Genomic DNA, 16,690 nt, shown 5'->3' with positions numbered 1-16,690 from the left:
AAGCATGCAAGCCACGTTGTGGCTTGCACGTTGGCAAGCATGCAAGCCACAATGAGGCTTGCTCGTTTTGCTTGCAGCCAACAGCAAGCATGCAAGCCAAAGGCTTGCAAGCACAGGTCTATATAAAGACCTTTGAGAGGAATGGAAAAGAACAACAGAAGCTGAAGTGAGCTTTGTTGGTTGCTACTTGGAAAACCTAATGGTTCCATTGTACAAAAATTTTGTACAAAGGTCCGAACCTTTTCCTAGCTACCATGTGTTCTTTTAAATTAAACTTGGATCGCCTGCGGAACTTAACACGTTTGATCCAAATTTAATCTATATGTTCTTTTAGGTTTTGACTTGGATCTCCTGCGGAACTTAACACGTTCGATCCAAATCACCTAAGCTACTAATTCCATTAAATATTAATTTCCATAATTGGTTCCCAGTACTGACGTGGCGAGGCACATGGCCTTCTTGGATATGGGAGCAACCACCATCGACTAGACAAAACCTTTTAAGGAAAGCTAATATTTAATTTCCTAAAATAACTTTAGGTCAACCGAAAAGAACAATCAAATCACAAGGAAAAGAATAAACAAAAGAACACTACATCGAAAGCAAATTCGAAACACTAAAATCGTATGCCTCTTGTATTTGGTATTATTTCCTAAAATAACTAGTATGATGCTGAAAGGAAAAATACTAGTTATACCTTTTAGAAAAACCTCTTGATCTTCTACCATATTCCTCTTCTAACCTCGGACGTTGTGTGTGCAACGATCTTCCGAGATGAGAAACCACCAAAACACCTTCTTCTCCTCCTTGTAAGATTCGGCCAACTCAAGTGCACCTCCAAGGATGAAGAGAAAACACCACCAATGCTCCAAGGGATATAAGCTTTCTCTCCTTCTTCTCCAAGCTTGTATCCGGCCACAACTTGATCTCCAAAAGGAAGAAGAGGTTCGGCCACAACAAGGAGAAGAGAAAGCTTGAAGGGGCCGGCCACACCAAGGAAGAAAAGAGGGAGAAGAATAATAGAAGTTGTGTGTCATGAAGGCACCCCAACCCCTTCATTTATATTCCTTGGCTTTGGCAAATAAGGAAATTTAATTATAATAAAATTTCCTTAACTTTCCTTGACATGAATTAATTGAGAAAAATAAAATAAAATTTCCCAATTAACCTTGTAATGGCCGGCCACCTCATGGAGATCAAACAAGACAATTTTCAATCAACAATTAAAAAATCTTTATTTGTCTTCGGAAATTTTAAAAAATAAAATTTTCCTTTAAAATCCCTTCATGGTTGATAAAAAGAAATTTCTATAATTTTAATTTTTCTACATGTGAATAATTTATAAAGAAGAAAAATAAAACATCTTTCCAATCTACAAATAAGGAAAGAGATTTAATCTCTTTCTTTAATTTTTTGTAGATCCTTTTAAAATAGATATTTTAATTTTTAATCTTTCCAATAAATTATATCTTTCACATAAGAAAAATTTAAAAATAAAATTCTTTTTAATTTAATGGGGGCCGGCCACCTAAGCTTGGGTTCAAGCTAGGGCCGGCCACCCATAAACCATGCTTAGGTCGGCCCTAGCTTGATCTCCAAGCTAGCTTGGCTGGCCCCTTTTAGGTGGGTATAGAAGGTGAGTATAGTACTTTATAATTAAGAGGCTACGATAGGGACCGAGAGGAGGAATTGGTTTTGGTCTCCCGATAAAATTAAGCATCCCGTGTTCGGCCCGAACACACAACTTAATTTTATCAATAATAATTCATTCCACTAGATAACTATTATTGAACTACCGCACCAATCCCAAATTATATTTTTGGGCTCCTTCTTATTATGAGTGTGTTAGTCTCCCTGTGTTTAAGATGTCGAATGTCCACTAATTAAGTGAGTTACTGACAACTCATTTAATTAATATCTTAATCCAAGAATAGTACCACTCAACCTTATCGTCATGTCGGACTAAGTCCACCTGCAGGGTTTAACATGACAATCTTTATGAGCTCATCTTGGAGACATTATCAACCTAGATTACTAGGACATAGTTTCCTTCTATAATCAACAACACACACTATAAGTGATATCATTTCCCAACTTATCGGGCTTATTGATTCATCGAACTAAATCTCACCCATTGATAAATTAAAGAAATAAATATCAAATATATGTGCTTGTTATTATATTAGGATTAAGAGCACACACTTCCATAATAACTGAGGTATTTGTTCCTTTATAAAGTCAGTATAAAAGAAACAACCTCAAATGGTCCTACTCAATACACTCTAAGTATACTAATGTAATTATATAGTTAAGATAAACTAATTCCTAATTACACTACGACCTTCCAATGGTTTGTTCCTTTCCATTTTGGTCGTGAGCTACTGTTTATAATTTATAAGGTACTGATAACATCCTCTTCTGTATGTGGCACCACATATTATATTATCTACAATATAAATTAATTGAACAACTACAACTAAATGTAGACAATTTAACCAAATGTGATTCTTTATTCAAAATAAATGTTTACAAAAGCTTAGGCTTTCAGTATACACTCTAACAAGCTTAAGTGAGCAGTGAGAGAGAAAAGCTTAAGTGCTCCAATAAGCTTTGTGTTGTGAACACGAGCTTTGTGTTGTGAGCACACTTTCATTCCTCCTTGACTCCCCATGTTTCTTTCCCTTCTGTTGTGCACTTCTTTTGCTCAATAGAAATTGTGATAGTTTTCGGATCTAGTTCAGATTGTCATGACAATCAGTGCTCGGTTGTGCTCGTGATCCTGCCGTTTTATCCTGGGAAATAGACGTCCACTTAATCCTCTAAGCACCGCGGAGGGGCCGAATCTATTTTAAGGAGACAGTGCTCTGCTGGACTCGGCATCCACTCTGAGTTCGTGTTGCAGCTCTCGACATCCTGTCAGCAACTCTCAGCAGCAACGTGGCGTCGCTCGACAACTCACGGTGTCCGCGACTCATCTACTCGGCGTGTGGCTCGGCTCGCTAGAGTCGACAATTTGAGATTATCTACTCAAACCTACTAGATTGTAAGTTCTTGTGACTCTGGTACACACTCAGAAGCGTGGAAAAGAGCTTCTGAGATGATCACACAGATTGTAACGGGTTTACTCCCAACAAAACTTAAAACAGATTCGTTCTGTTACCATGGCGGCAGAAAATGTTGATATGCAACAGGCTCAACATGTGCCGGCCTCCTCCGCCCCAATTGGGAACGTGTCAATCAATCACGGGGAAAAGCCAGAAAAATTCATAGGAGTGAATTTCAAGCGGTGACAGCAGAAGATGTTCTTCTACTTAACCACGCTAGGTCTGGCACGTATCTTGACTGAGGAGATTCCCAAGGTTGTTAAGGGTGTAGATGAGGTGAACACCCTCCTTCTTATCGACAAATGGAACGAGTCTGAGTTCCTCTGTCGAAACTACATCCTTAACAATCTTGCCGACTCACTCTATCTTGTGTATTGTGAGATAAAAATGGCAAAGGAACTGTGGGAATCTCTGGACAAGAAATATAAATCGGAGGATGCTGGGGCCAAAAAGTTTATTGTTGGTCGTTTCCTGGATTATAAGATGAGTGACTCGAAGTCTGTATTCAGTCAAGTCCAGGAGCTTCAAGTACTCTTACAAGAAATTCACTCAGAAGGTATGACTCTGAGCGAAACCTTCCAAGTGGCAGCTATCATCGAAAAGCTACCAACTGGCTGGAAGGACTTTAAGAATTATCTGAAGCACAAGCGGAAGGAAATGAACCTAGAGGAACTTGTTGTTCGCCTTCGTATAGAAGAAGATAACAAGAATTTGGAGAGAAAACTGTTCTCTCAGGCTACTGTAAAAGCCAATGTTGTTGAGCACGGACAAAGCTCAAAACGGAAGCATCCAAAATCTTCCACGACGCAACCCAAAGGACAAAACATGAAGAAGAAGTTCTTAGGGAAATGCTACAATTGTGATCGTATGGGTCACAAGGCTTCAGACTGTAAAAGGCCAAAGAAGAAAAAGCCTGAGACCAACCTGACAGGAGAACAGGATATGGATCTCTGCGCCGTGATCTCTGAGGTGAACCTAATAGGTTCTAATCCTCGGTAATGGTGGATCGATACTGGAGCCACCAGACATGTGTGCTGCAGCAAGGAGCTACTCCACAACTTCGAAGAAGTCACTGGAGACAAACTGTTCATGGGGAACTCAGTAACCTCGGACATAATGGGCCAAGGAAAGGTGGTGCTGAAGATGACCTCGGGCAAGGATCTCACTCTAAACAATGTGCTGTATGTTCCAGAGATTCGAAAGAATCTAGTATCCGGATCACTGTTAAGCAAGCATGACTTTCGCATTGTCTTTGAGTCAGACAGAGTAGTACTATCCAAGAATGGAGTGTTTATAGGAAGGGGCTATGTATCTGATGAGCTGTTTAAGCTCAATATAATGGCCATTAGGCACAAGATAAATAAAAATGAAAGCTCTTCCACTTATATGCTTGAGTCTTCGTGTTTGTGGCATGGTAGACTAGGACATGTTAACTACGATGTATTGCGTAGAATAATAAACATGCAAAGCATACCTACATTCCACCTTGACCCAAAACACAAGTGTGAGATTTGTGTTGAAGCAAAAATGACAAGGTCATCCTTTCAACATATTGAAAGAAGTAATGAACCACTTGACTTAATCTACACTGATGTGTGCGACCTAAAAGGTACGCCAACACGTGGTGATAATAAATATTTCATCACTTTTGTAGATGATAACACAAAATACTGTTATGTGTATCTTCTCAAAAGTAAGGATGAAGCTATAGAGAAATTTGCTCTCTATAAAAATGAGGTTGAAAACCAGCGTAATAGAAAGATTAAGGTGGTTCGAAGTGACCGAGGCGGTGAATATGTATCACCATTCGCTGAGTTGTGTGCTGAACATGGGATCAGACACGAAACAACAGCTCCTTATACTCCTCAGCAAAATGGAGTTGTTGAGCGAAAGAATCGAACTCTAAAGGAGATGATGAATGCTCTTCTATTAAGCTCTGAACTGGCAGAGTTCATGTGGGGGGAAGCTGTGTTAACAGCTAATTACCTTTTAAATAAGGTGCCACGGAAGAAAATAGATAATAGTCCTTATGAGTTGTGGAATGGAAGACAACCGTCCTATAAATATTTACAAATGTGGGGGTGTCTTGCCAAAGTGTTGGTACCTGATCCGAAAAGGATTAAGATAGGACCAAAGACTATTGATTGCATATTCATTGGCTATGCACAAAACAGCACTGCGTATAGATTTTGTGTGTATGAGTCACACATACCGGAGATACACAAGAACTCAATAATCGAATCGAGAAATGTCTCGTTCTTCGAGCATGTGTTTCCATATAAGACCCGGGAGGATGCTAGCTCCTCAAAACGGGCAACCGAAACACCAGGCGAAGAAGAAGATAATGATGACGAGGAACCCATAGAGGTTGAGCCTAGACGGAGTAAAAGAGTTCGGGTAGAAAAATTCTATGGATCAAATTTTATCACATTCATGTTGGAAAGTGAGCCCTGAAGTTACTCAGAAGCTGTAGGTTATTTTGATGGACCTCACTGGAAAGAGGCAATTGTATCTGAGATAGAATCTATCTTGCAAAATCATACTTGGGAACTTGTGGATCTTCCTCCGGGAAGTAAACCACTAGGGTGTAAGTGGATCTTCAAGAAGAAAATGAAAGCAGATGGCACAATCGATAAATACAAGGTCAGATTGGTAATCAAAGGATACTGACAACGAGAAGGCCTTGATTACTTCGATACATACTCTCCGGTATCTAGAATAACTTCCATTAGAGTATTGTTGGCTATCATTGCTCTATGGAATCTTGAAATACATCAAATGGATGTAAAGACAACCTTTCTAAACGGGGATTTAGAAGAGAAAATATATATGGACCAACCTGAGGGGTTTTCTGTGTCAGGACAGAAACACAAGGTCTGTAGATTGGTGAAGTCATTATATGGCTTGAAACAAGCACCAAAGCAGTGGCATGAGAAATTTGATAATGCCATGAAGGAATGCGGATTCAAGATCAATGAATGTGATAAATGTGTCTACATGAGAGCCACAGAGAATGACTATGTCATCTTGTGCCTCTATGTAGATGACATACTTATCATTGGGAGTAATGATAAAATAATCAAATCCACTAAAGACATGTTGAACTCAAGATTTGACATGAAAGACATGGGCCTAGCTGATGTGATTCTAGGAATTAAAATTTTTAGAACGACAGAAGGACTTGTTCTTAATCAGTCCCATTACGTGGACAAGATTCTTGAGAAATTCACCAAGAGTGATACTGCGTTGGCACGAACGCCGATAGATACGAGTCAACATCTATCGAAAATCGAGGTGAAAGTATCTCGCAGATAGAATACTCTCGAGTGATTGGAAGTCTGATGTACTTGATGAGTTGTACACGACCAGACTTAGCCTACGCAGTAAGCAAATTGAGCAGATACACGAGTAATCCCGGTATTGAGCACTGGAAAGGGATAACAAGAGTATTGAGGTACTTAAGGTACACTCGTGAATATGGACTGCACTATACAAGATATCCTGCTGTGATCGAAGGATACAACGATGCAAGTTGGATATCTGATATACAAGACTCTAAGTCTACGAGTGGATATGTCTTCACTCTAGCTGGTGCAGCCATTTCCTGGAAATCTTATAAGCAAACCGTAATAACCAGATCCATGATGGAATCTGAGTTTCTAGCTCTTGACAAATGTAGTGAAGAGGCTGAATGACTACGACAATTCTTAGAAGATATTCCACATTAGCTAAAACCTATGCCGGCGATTTGCATACATTGCGATAGTCGATCAGCAATCGATCGAGCACAAAGTCATCTGTATAATGGTAAGTCTAGACATATACGTCGTAGACATAATACCATTAGATAACTACTCTCAACCGGTGTTATCACTGTTGACTATGTGAAGTCAAAGGATAACTTATCAGATCCGCTAACCAAAGGGTTAAATCGAGAGTTAGTTGCAAACTCATCACAGGGAATGTGCATGATGCCATTGTCAGCAATCAGTGCAGAGGACACCCAACCTATGCTGACTGGAGATCCTAAGAACTAGGTTCAAAGGGCCAACTAATCTGCACTGACTAGACACATTGTGGGTAGCCCAATGAAATAGTGACCAGACCAGGGTAAGCCGATAGGCTTTTAATGATCAAAAAGAGTAACTGACAACTCTTGAGGGATCACCTATGTGAGAAAGAAGTGAGGCCGCTTCGAAGAGAATTGGAGGCACAATTCTTAGAACTTCTCACAGAACCAGGCGTGTTCATGGCCAAGAACGAACACACTCATAAGACCTGAGCTATATCAGGGAGAGTCTTGGGTAAGATCTGTCCATGCTTACACCAACGGCCGAATAGTTCAAAGACATCACGTCTACTAATCAGCCAGTGAGCAAACAGAGTTTACAAGGGAAGGTTTAAAGGGTAACACCTACCTATCCTATACTCGACTCAACTGTCGAAGACTATCACAAATCCTTGTTTTCATTCATATGGGGGATTGTTGAAAAATTGAATGAAAACGCGACGTGTGGGTTGTAGTCCCACAACGATTGAAAGCAAGACTTTCCGACTGATTCGGAACAAAGGGGGTTGGAAATCCAGGGCCCGGAGGACATCAACCCATTGCTCGTAAAAATCAGTCAGGACACGGTATGTCTGCGTAAGGCAACTTGTTGGCCAGTATGCAAGCCAAAGCCAAGATCGCCAACTTGCTTACACGCCACGTGGCAATCCACATGTTGACAAGCATGCAAGCCACAACGTGGCTTGCTCTTTTTGCTTGCAGCCAACAGCAAGCCACGTTGTGACTTGCTGGCAAGCATGCAAGCCAAAGGCTTGCAAGCACAGGTCTATATAAAGACCTTTGAGAGGAATGGAAAAGAACAACAGAAGCTGAAGTGAGCTTAAGTGAGCAGTGAGAGAGAAAAGCTTAAGTGCTCTAGTAAGCTTTGTGTTGTGAGCACGCTTTCATTCCTCCTTGACTCCCCATGTTTCTTTCCCTTCTGTTGTGCACTTCTTTTGCTCAACAGAAATTGTGATAGTTTTCGGATCTAGTTCAGATTGTCACGACAATCAGTGCTCGGTTGTGCTCGTGATCATACTTTTTTATCCTGGGAAACAGACGTCCACTTAATCCTCTGAGCACCGCGGAGGGGCCGAATTTGTTTTAAGGAGACAGCGTTCTGCTGGACTCGGCATCCACTCTGAGTTTGTGTTGCAGCTCTCGACATCCTGTCAACAACTCTCAGCAGCAACGTGGCGCCGCTCGACAAATCACGGTGTCCGCGACTCATCTACTCGGCGCGTGGCTCGGCTCGCTAGAGTGGACAGCTTGAGATTATCTGCTCAAACCTACTAGATTGTAAGTTCTTGTGACTCTGGTACACACTCGGAAGCGTGGAAAAGAGCTTCTGAGACGATCACACAGGTTGTAACGGGTTTACTCCCAATAAAATGTATCCAAGCAACTCGAGGGCTAGATCAAAATAATCTAGACAAGTCAAAAGATGAGATTTGACTAAGCTTTTAAACAACCAGAGAGGTGCTAGGTTAGATAGATCTAATATGTTCATGGATGAAGTTGAGAGTTGAGTCAGTGGAATTCAGGCGACTAGAGCTATTCTAGGCAACTAGAGGGCATCCCATCAACAATTCGAGTCGGTTCACGAGCTTTGTATTTGGAATTATCGAATTCGATCCGAACTCGAACATGTTCGATAATTTTTTTAGTCTAATTCAAACTCATAATATTTTGTTTGATTGTTTACAAGCCGCTTGTGAGCTAAACTCGAATCAAATTATATTATTTTTACACAATTTTAACTTAAATATATTCAAATTAAGGTTCGAATAATTCGAATCGAATTTGAATTAAAGTTATTTCAAATTATAGTTCGAATATGCTTGAATCGAGATTCGAACAATTTAATCGAAATCGAACTTAAATTTTATTTCAAATTGAGCTCGAACAAAAATTATTTATATTTTTGAACTTTGAATATCATATATATTTTTCAAACTTGAATTCAAATATTAATATTTTTATATTATTCAATCCAATTTAATTGTTAATCATGTGTATATTAGATATATATCTATCTCATCGAATACTATAAAAGATTTCTACATCTCCAAGAGTTTTGGAAAGGTGAATATTAGAGGTGCTTTTCGGGAGGAATCCTGGAGGGAAGCCGAATCACGCTAAATACACTTATCCTTTTTTGTGCGTGTTGTCTTATTTCTATTGCATTTGTGATTTAAGTTTCCACTGCATAATAGCTTTATTTAATTTCCACCACATAAATCGTTTTACTTAAGTTCCACTGCAATTCTACTGTATTGATATTTCGTTGCCTTATACTTTGATTAGACTTAATTAAGAACTATCATTTCAATGAAAAGTTATGCTATCGCCCCTTAGCTCAACCCAATCCTACATGTATAAAGGCTGACCAGTCAACTGTAAAGAAATTCAATTGATCAGTATATAGTTGAGTTGACTAATAACATAGTAGTCGATTGATGAACTAAACTTCTAAAGTTGTGTTAAATTGGATTTTATAGTATGTCAATTGCTGTGTCCAGTCGATTGGAGGAACATTCGATTGGGGCTGTTCATAGGGTTTGGGCAACTAGTGAATAGAATGGTTCTATTCATAACTAAGTCGATTGTGTAATCAACTAATGATATCAAATCAGTTGACTGCTTATCCACATGAGAAGTAGAAATTGTAAGGACTCTACCCTTCTCTGCCGTTAGGCATCTAAAGGTTTTAAGAGTTTTTGTGTAGGGTCTATCAAGTATGCAAGTTGACGTGGTATAACTAAGATTTGTTATGGCCTGATGACTCAAGGTTTATGAGATTAGAGAAGAATAACTCATTCAAGGGATTATAGGGCCAGGAGCATCAAAGCATAACTAGTTGAGGAGGAGATCTAGGTAAGTAAACGCAAGAAGAATGATTGAGGAGTCAATGGCTTGGAACATCTAAGGGGTGCAATTTGTTGGTAAAAGACTTCAAGAATTGCAGAGACTCTATGAGAGATGTGAGTGGAGCGACTTGTATAAAGGGCCGAGTGTAGACAACAAGCTAGGTAGACTCAGACTTTAGAGTTAATTGAAGTCAGGGGAAGCAGACAACTGGTGTTAGGATTTTAATCAGGTAGTAGTTAAGAAATCTACTCCTTGAATGTATAAGAAGTGATAGAGACTTCTAAAACTGACTAACTAAAATTTATTAACCCTTATTAGAAGCTTATATTTTCTTGAGAATTTCTTTGTAAAATAGTTAAATTTGTTTGATGTTTTTCTAGTTTAATTGAGAAAGAAAGAGATAATGACTTGTTGGGTAAGGAGTTGAAACTATCAAAATATCTTGATAACTTAATTGCATGTTTTTTTTTCAGTGTTACCAATTTTATATCACTAAAGTAATTAGCAAAAGTATTAAAATCATACTTATTTAAAACGCTACCCCTCAAATATTACTCACACGCTTCTATCCTATCTTCGGGTCGGACTTGATAAACCCGACCCGGTTTCCTTTTGTCATTTCTTCTCTCCCTTTGGCCCGTCGTGCAGATCCAGATCCAGGAACTTCATCATGGCGGAGAGTCTCCTCCCACCTCGATCGCCGACGGATCTTTTCGGCGATCCCATCGACGCCAAGCCGCCCTGGTTCAACTCCTCGGCCTTCCTCGGTGAAGACTTCGATCCTGATTCCTACGTCGCTGACCTCCGCACCTTCGTACCCCTCGAGAGCCTCGCGGCTGAGCTCCGCTCCTACCTCGCTGACCTAAAGGCCGAGCTCATCGATCTCATAAACCGAGATTATGCTGATTTTATTGGTCTCAGCACCCGCCTAGTCGATGTTGACTCTGCTGCCGCACGCATGCGCGCCCCGCTTGTCGAGTTCCGCGACAAGGTTGCTACTTTCCGCGCCGTCATTGACGCCGCTCTCACCTCGATCCGCAGTGGTCTGCGCCAGCGAACTGAGGCTTCGGCTGCCAGGGAGATTCTGGAGCTACTGCTCGATACCTTCCATGTAGTCTCCAAGGTGCTACATAACTCGAACCTTTGTAGCGTTCTTTTGGCTCTTTAGCTCGCTGTCTTGGGCAACTGTAGAGTTTTCTATTGTTGTCTTTTAGTTATCTGAAAGAAGTCGTAATTTATTATCAATTTATATGCGTTCTTTCTGTTCAGTTGATTGCCTCTATGTGTCTGATCACAGTGATGATATTGATGGGAAGAGGGTTTATGACCTCCTTGAAAATTCTCATTCTAAACAATTTCGAGCCTAAATTTCTGGCTTAAATTAGGAAATCTGAAATGACTAGAAAAATCCAACCTCACTGGCTTCAAAGAGGTCAAAAGTAGCCAGTCTAAAAATTTTCATGAATATGTTTGAGACCGAGATTATTTATGCAGAAGTTGAACTCCCTCAAAATACATGCAGATACAATTAGGAGATGAGGTGCTTGATCACGTGTCAATGTATTCTTTTACATTGAACGGTAGTTGCAACATGTCAAATTGGTGGCAGCTGCTTCCTCCAAGGCTATATGAGTCCCTTCCTGACACCCCTCAAGATTCCATGCTGAGCACTCAGCTCCTTAATTTCACTTTTTTGGAAATTATGGCTGTGTTAAAATGCGACATTCCTTGTACAATTTCAACACCTCTCTCTCATAAGCCCATTCAACTATGACTCGATCCCACAAATTACTGATTTCAACCAGTAATTTATAACCTCATCATCAACCAATCTGGGAGATTCATTCATTCTACTCTGAAGTTGAACCAACACAACCACAAAACAGTTATCACTTTGTTGAACAGTTTGTTGTTCTATCACTATGAAATGCAATAAATTATAGTTCACTTCCACATGCAATCACTGGGTATACGTTCCATAGTGTATTTTATAAATGTAGGTGTATGCCATTTAGTACTCATGTCCGCATAAACTTTTGGCTTTTCTGCTGTATAATCATCTTGGTTTCATTTCTGAAGTTCTTATGCCATATTCTATCAAAATCTTGTGCCTATCCTTTGACTACTGATGAAAGTTTTTTCCTTTAGGTTTTGCTATCTTATCTCTCCCTACTGCTGGAGATTGATGTTTTATTTTTTAGTTCAAATACAGAACTTTGGATAAATTACTTTGTTAGATGCTTGTGAGACACTGGCATTTTGAATTGTTCATTTGCAGGTTGAGAAACTTATCAAGGAATTACCAAGCTCTCATTTTGGTCCATCAAACACAGAGATTGTCCCTGCTGAGAAAGTTTCTTCAGCCAATGCTAATGGCGCGCTAAATACAGAAGTCGGGCCAAATCATAGAGAAGATCAAAGCATTCTTTTGGAAAGAATTGCAAGTGAAATGAACCGGCTTAAATTTTATATTAGCCACGCGCAGGTTTTTTCTTTCATTTAGTTATAAATTCAAAATTTTATCGAATTATTTATCATTTTTTGCCATTGTGCATTACTTGGGATTTGGGATTTCTTTTTGCTACATTTTTCTATTGCAAATCTTTGCATCTAAATTTGACAAAAATTGAAAAATACACTTTAGAAACTTAAAAATGTGGCAATACAATCCTTCAACATAGATATGATCCTCATTGATTTTCATACAATTTGGTATTAGCTACACAAACAAGAAGAACAGTTTTTCTATATTTATTATTACCTCACCATCGCTAAGATGGATTTTTATTTGCGGTACAAAATTTAAGCTTGTTGACTTGTTGAGTTGTTTGTGAGAGGAAATCAACATATTGTTCAGTCATACACATCTTCCTTTTTTGCAAGCTTTTATCTAGTACTTATTTCTTAATTAGAAATTAGTGTTGGAGGATCATAAGGCCGGGCTAGAGGGGGTGATTAGTCAACATCTCTAAATTAAAGTTTAAAAGATTCTCGCTAATTGCTTAGCAAGGTAATAACATAAAAATCGCAACAGAAATGAAACAAATAACGACAAACGATCTAACATGGTTCACAACTCCCCATGAGCTGCTACGTCTGAAAATTAAGTCTCGAACAAGCCACTAATCTTTTTCCTTCTTGGTAAAGTTTCGGAGGTAGAGAAAGCTCTTATCCTTGAGGAAGATTATACTTAAGTATACAAAAGGTTCTCAAAGGAGTTACAAGAATGCTTAGAATTAATTCAAGTATTGTTGGGAACATTAGGTCTTCAATCTTCACAAGTATAGCCTTCATTCAGCTTGTTTATTGATGCTTCCCGACGTCAACAATTGACTGGGGTTCTTTATCAGTTGGCTGGTCTACTGTTGTCGCTAGCTGATCTGACTGTTGCTGCTTTATCAATGGATCTTGCCACATTGGATCTTGTAGAATGTTTTCATCAGTTGATTGTCACTCGAATGTTTTCATTAGTCGATTGCCCTTGATTAGTCGACTCAGTTGACTCGGCCACAAACAAAAACATTCAATTCAGTCCCAGTCGACTACAATAGTCAATTGACCAACACTTGACTAGACTAGCAGTTGATTGATATAAACTTGTTGAAACCTAAACTCACCTAAACTCTCTTCATTTGAGGTTTGGGGTTTCATCGGTCGATGGACCAGGAAACCATGAACAAAACACCCTTCTGTTTGAAGCCATTGAGTCCACGACTCAGTCATCAGTCAATTAGTGTCAAGTACCAATTCATTGGTCCTATGACTCCGACCACTTCTAAGGTTGAGTCTTCGTATGTTGAGGTTCTTAGATACATATTCTTTCAACACTTAACAGTCCAAGAGTTTACCTTGCCTTGAAGCCATCTCTCGTCAGGCTATTTGTCCCTGCCTGCGGCTTCTCCTTATGCCATCTTTCACACCTTCACTTACAAAGTTTACTTCCTCGATTCAGTCATACTCTAATGCTTCTCGTCTTGTGGTCTTCCACGGACCTTAGCCACGTCAAGTGTATCTCTTCAAGTCCAACACTCAAATATACATATCAAATACAACAATAATCATAACTTAAATTATTTGCCCAATCCATCAAAACATCGATTGTACCCAGATCTCCATAGTTATGATTGCACCAACACATTTCAATTTGATATGCTTTTATGGGAATTTTCTGCTCAGTGTTTTAAATGACTTAGTGTTTACTTAGGGAAAATGTTTAAGTGGAGCTACAATCATAGGTGGGTGCATATGAAAAAAGGTCTTAAATGTTAAAATCTAATTAAAGAACTTCAATGATAAAATCTTAAATTGTTTTAAGTTCAAAAAGTAATAATATATAATTTTTCTATTTAAATTTGTTTGCAAATCGAATAAAATGTCATACACCATTTTGAGTAGTGACTGTAAAATTGTTTCTATATGTGAGCCCTTCTAGTTTGCTGAAAGCCCTTTAATTCTACTCTAATGAAAATTGTGGGTGCCCTCTGAAAGATCCTTATAATGAGATCAAAATCAAGGATACTGTAATGCTGGCTGAGATATTATTTATTTCACCAAGGCTTGCAATTTTTGTTATTAAATATTTAACATATTCAGTATCCATTGCCCTTATAGATTTTGACTTTAAATTGTAAAAGTAAATGCACATTATTACATTAATACAATTTTATGAAAAAAGAGAGACAACTTAAGCACTGAAGCTTAACAAAAGCATAAACAAGAAATATTATATACTTATGGATTATTTTAACTTTTCATTATTATGAATAAGATCAACTAGTTTCTTGTTACTCACAACCCATCTTTTTTTATTCTTCTTTGGGCCAAACCAGTGCTGTTTACCAATAGCTCTGTAATGATTTGATCATTTCAAAGAAAAAAAAAGAAGCAAATCTGAGGTAGCTCCTTATGTGCCATCTAGGCGCTTGAATCGTTTGCAATTGTTGCATGGCCTATGTTATAATGCATGCACTAGGTGGTAGGCCACAGAACATTATTTTTGTTCTCATTCATTATCCTTCTTTCTTTTAGAAGTGGTGTTAACTAAAAAAAAAAAACTTCAAAATGACTTTTACCAAGACATTATGTTGATCATCAAGTGCCAAAAATGAATATAAATGATTTTGGATTGTATGTTGACTTTCTGAAACTTGGTTCTCTGTGGCAAAAAGCACATGTTTATATTCATTGCTTCTAAGCTACACATTCCCCCTTCTATCCTCACGTGGCAGAATAAGCCATGTTAGTGCTTTTGGGTTTTCACTTGGTATCCAGGCTAGATATCTAAGATTATCAGTTTATCGCCTTTCAAATCTTAGCGCACACAAAAGTTTAGCCATTAGCTTTTGCATTTATATTTTTTATTCTTACGGTTCCTTTTTGTTTATGCAGAAAATTGTTATATTACATACTTTGTTTTAAATTGTGGCAGTACAGGATCTCCCCTTCATTGAGAACATGGAGAAGAGGATACAGAATGTTACTTTGATGTTGGATGGTAGCTTAGGCAATTGTTTTGTGGATGGACTAAAACATCAAGATGCAAAGTCAATCTATAATTGCTTGCGCGCTTATGCTGCTATTGACAACACTTCAGCCGCTGAAGAACTTTTCAGGACAGTCATTGTGTCACCTATGATTCAGAAAATTATTCCCCATGACAACTTGCAGGTGGTTAGTGGTGCTTCCTTAGATGAACTTGAGGATGATTATCAGCAAATAATGCAAGGTGTCAAGAAGGATTGCAAATTTTTACTTGATATATCTTCAACAGGTCTCTAAGATAATTAAATCCTGGTAGTTGTAGATGATATGTTTTATTCAGCATTTCATTTTCAGCTATTGTTTTTTTAACCTTGTTTATATACCTCTTTGCTTTCAGCAAATTCTGGCTTCCATGTTTTTAGTTTCTTAGCCAATTCAATCATTAGAGAGGTTCTTATTGCAATTCAAAAAGGGAAACCTGGGGCATTTTCTCCCGGAAGGCCTGCAGGGTTCTTGAAGAATTATAAATCAAGTCTTGGTTTCCTTGCATTTCTTGAAGGTACAGATTCCATTGCCGCAGATTTACATGTTCTTATTCATTTATTTTTTAAAACGTACTTTGTTTGTAGTTTAAAAGACTTGAAAGAACCTAACCAGAGTCAAGCAAGCTAACAAGCTGATGCATGTGTGTTTTCTTTTTCTTTTTCTGGAATCTAATTAACTAAAGTGTTTTCTTGTCTTTTGATAGAATATATAGGAGAATGATTGTATTCAATATGATAATGGTGATATTACATTTTAGAGGCACATGACAATAATGGAAGAAAACACAATCCATAAGTCCATTTGCAGTTGTGAATTGAGAAATATAGCTCCACGAATTGGGAGTAAATCTAAGGAGAATTGGGCAGGGATCATAAGTGAATCAAAGAGAAGCATAGAAGATCAGGGGTTTGTTTTCATTCCCTAACACCCCTCTCAAACAAACTAAAAGTATTGGAAGCATTTTCAATTAGCATTGAACACCATTAAGGATGATAGATGATTAGATGTTGCAGGATTTTTTAGATTATTGCCTTCATCTAGATCAGATGGCATTTTTGGCCTTAAATGATATGCAAAATCTTTGGTTTGAAGGAATGTCTACAATATATTCTGATTATCAAGTATCAAGGATTTAAAAGTC

At 38.4% G+C, this 16,690-nt stretch overlaps 1 protein-coding gene across 1 annotated transcript in view; it reads left to right on the top strand.

Annotated features, from left to right (window-relative positions):
* Positions 1 to 10,640: 10,640 nt before the first annotated feature.
* LOC122008603 (conserved oligomeric Golgi complex subunit 2-like) overlaps positions 10,641 to 16,690 on the top strand; it is a 41,462-nt gene continuing 35,412 nt past the window's right edge. Inside the window, exons 1-4 of the mRNA XM_042564388.1 lie at positions 10,641 to 11,146; positions 12,302 to 12,508; positions 15,457 to 15,793; positions 15,902 to 16,063. Of these exons, the coding sequence (XP_042420322.1) occupies positions 10,694 to 11,146; positions 12,302 to 12,508; positions 15,457 to 15,793; positions 15,902 to 16,063 (1,159 nt within the window). The 5' untranslated portion in view covers positions 10,641 to 10,693. The remainder of the gene's footprint in view (positions 11,147 to 12,301; positions 12,509 to 15,456; positions 15,794 to 15,901; positions 16,064 to 16,690) is intronic.

The sequence above is a fragment of the Zingiber officinale genome, chromosome 8A, assembly GCF_018446385.1.
Source record: "Zingiber officinale cultivar Zhangliang chromosome 8A, Zo_v1.1, whole genome shotgun sequence".
In the NCBI taxonomy this organism is placed as follows: Eukaryota; Viridiplantae; Streptophyta; class Magnoliopsida; order Zingiberales; family Zingiberaceae; genus Zingiber; species Zingiber officinale.
Note: the sequence above shows the minus strand (reverse complement) of the source record. Positions and strands in the feature narration are given on the sequence as shown.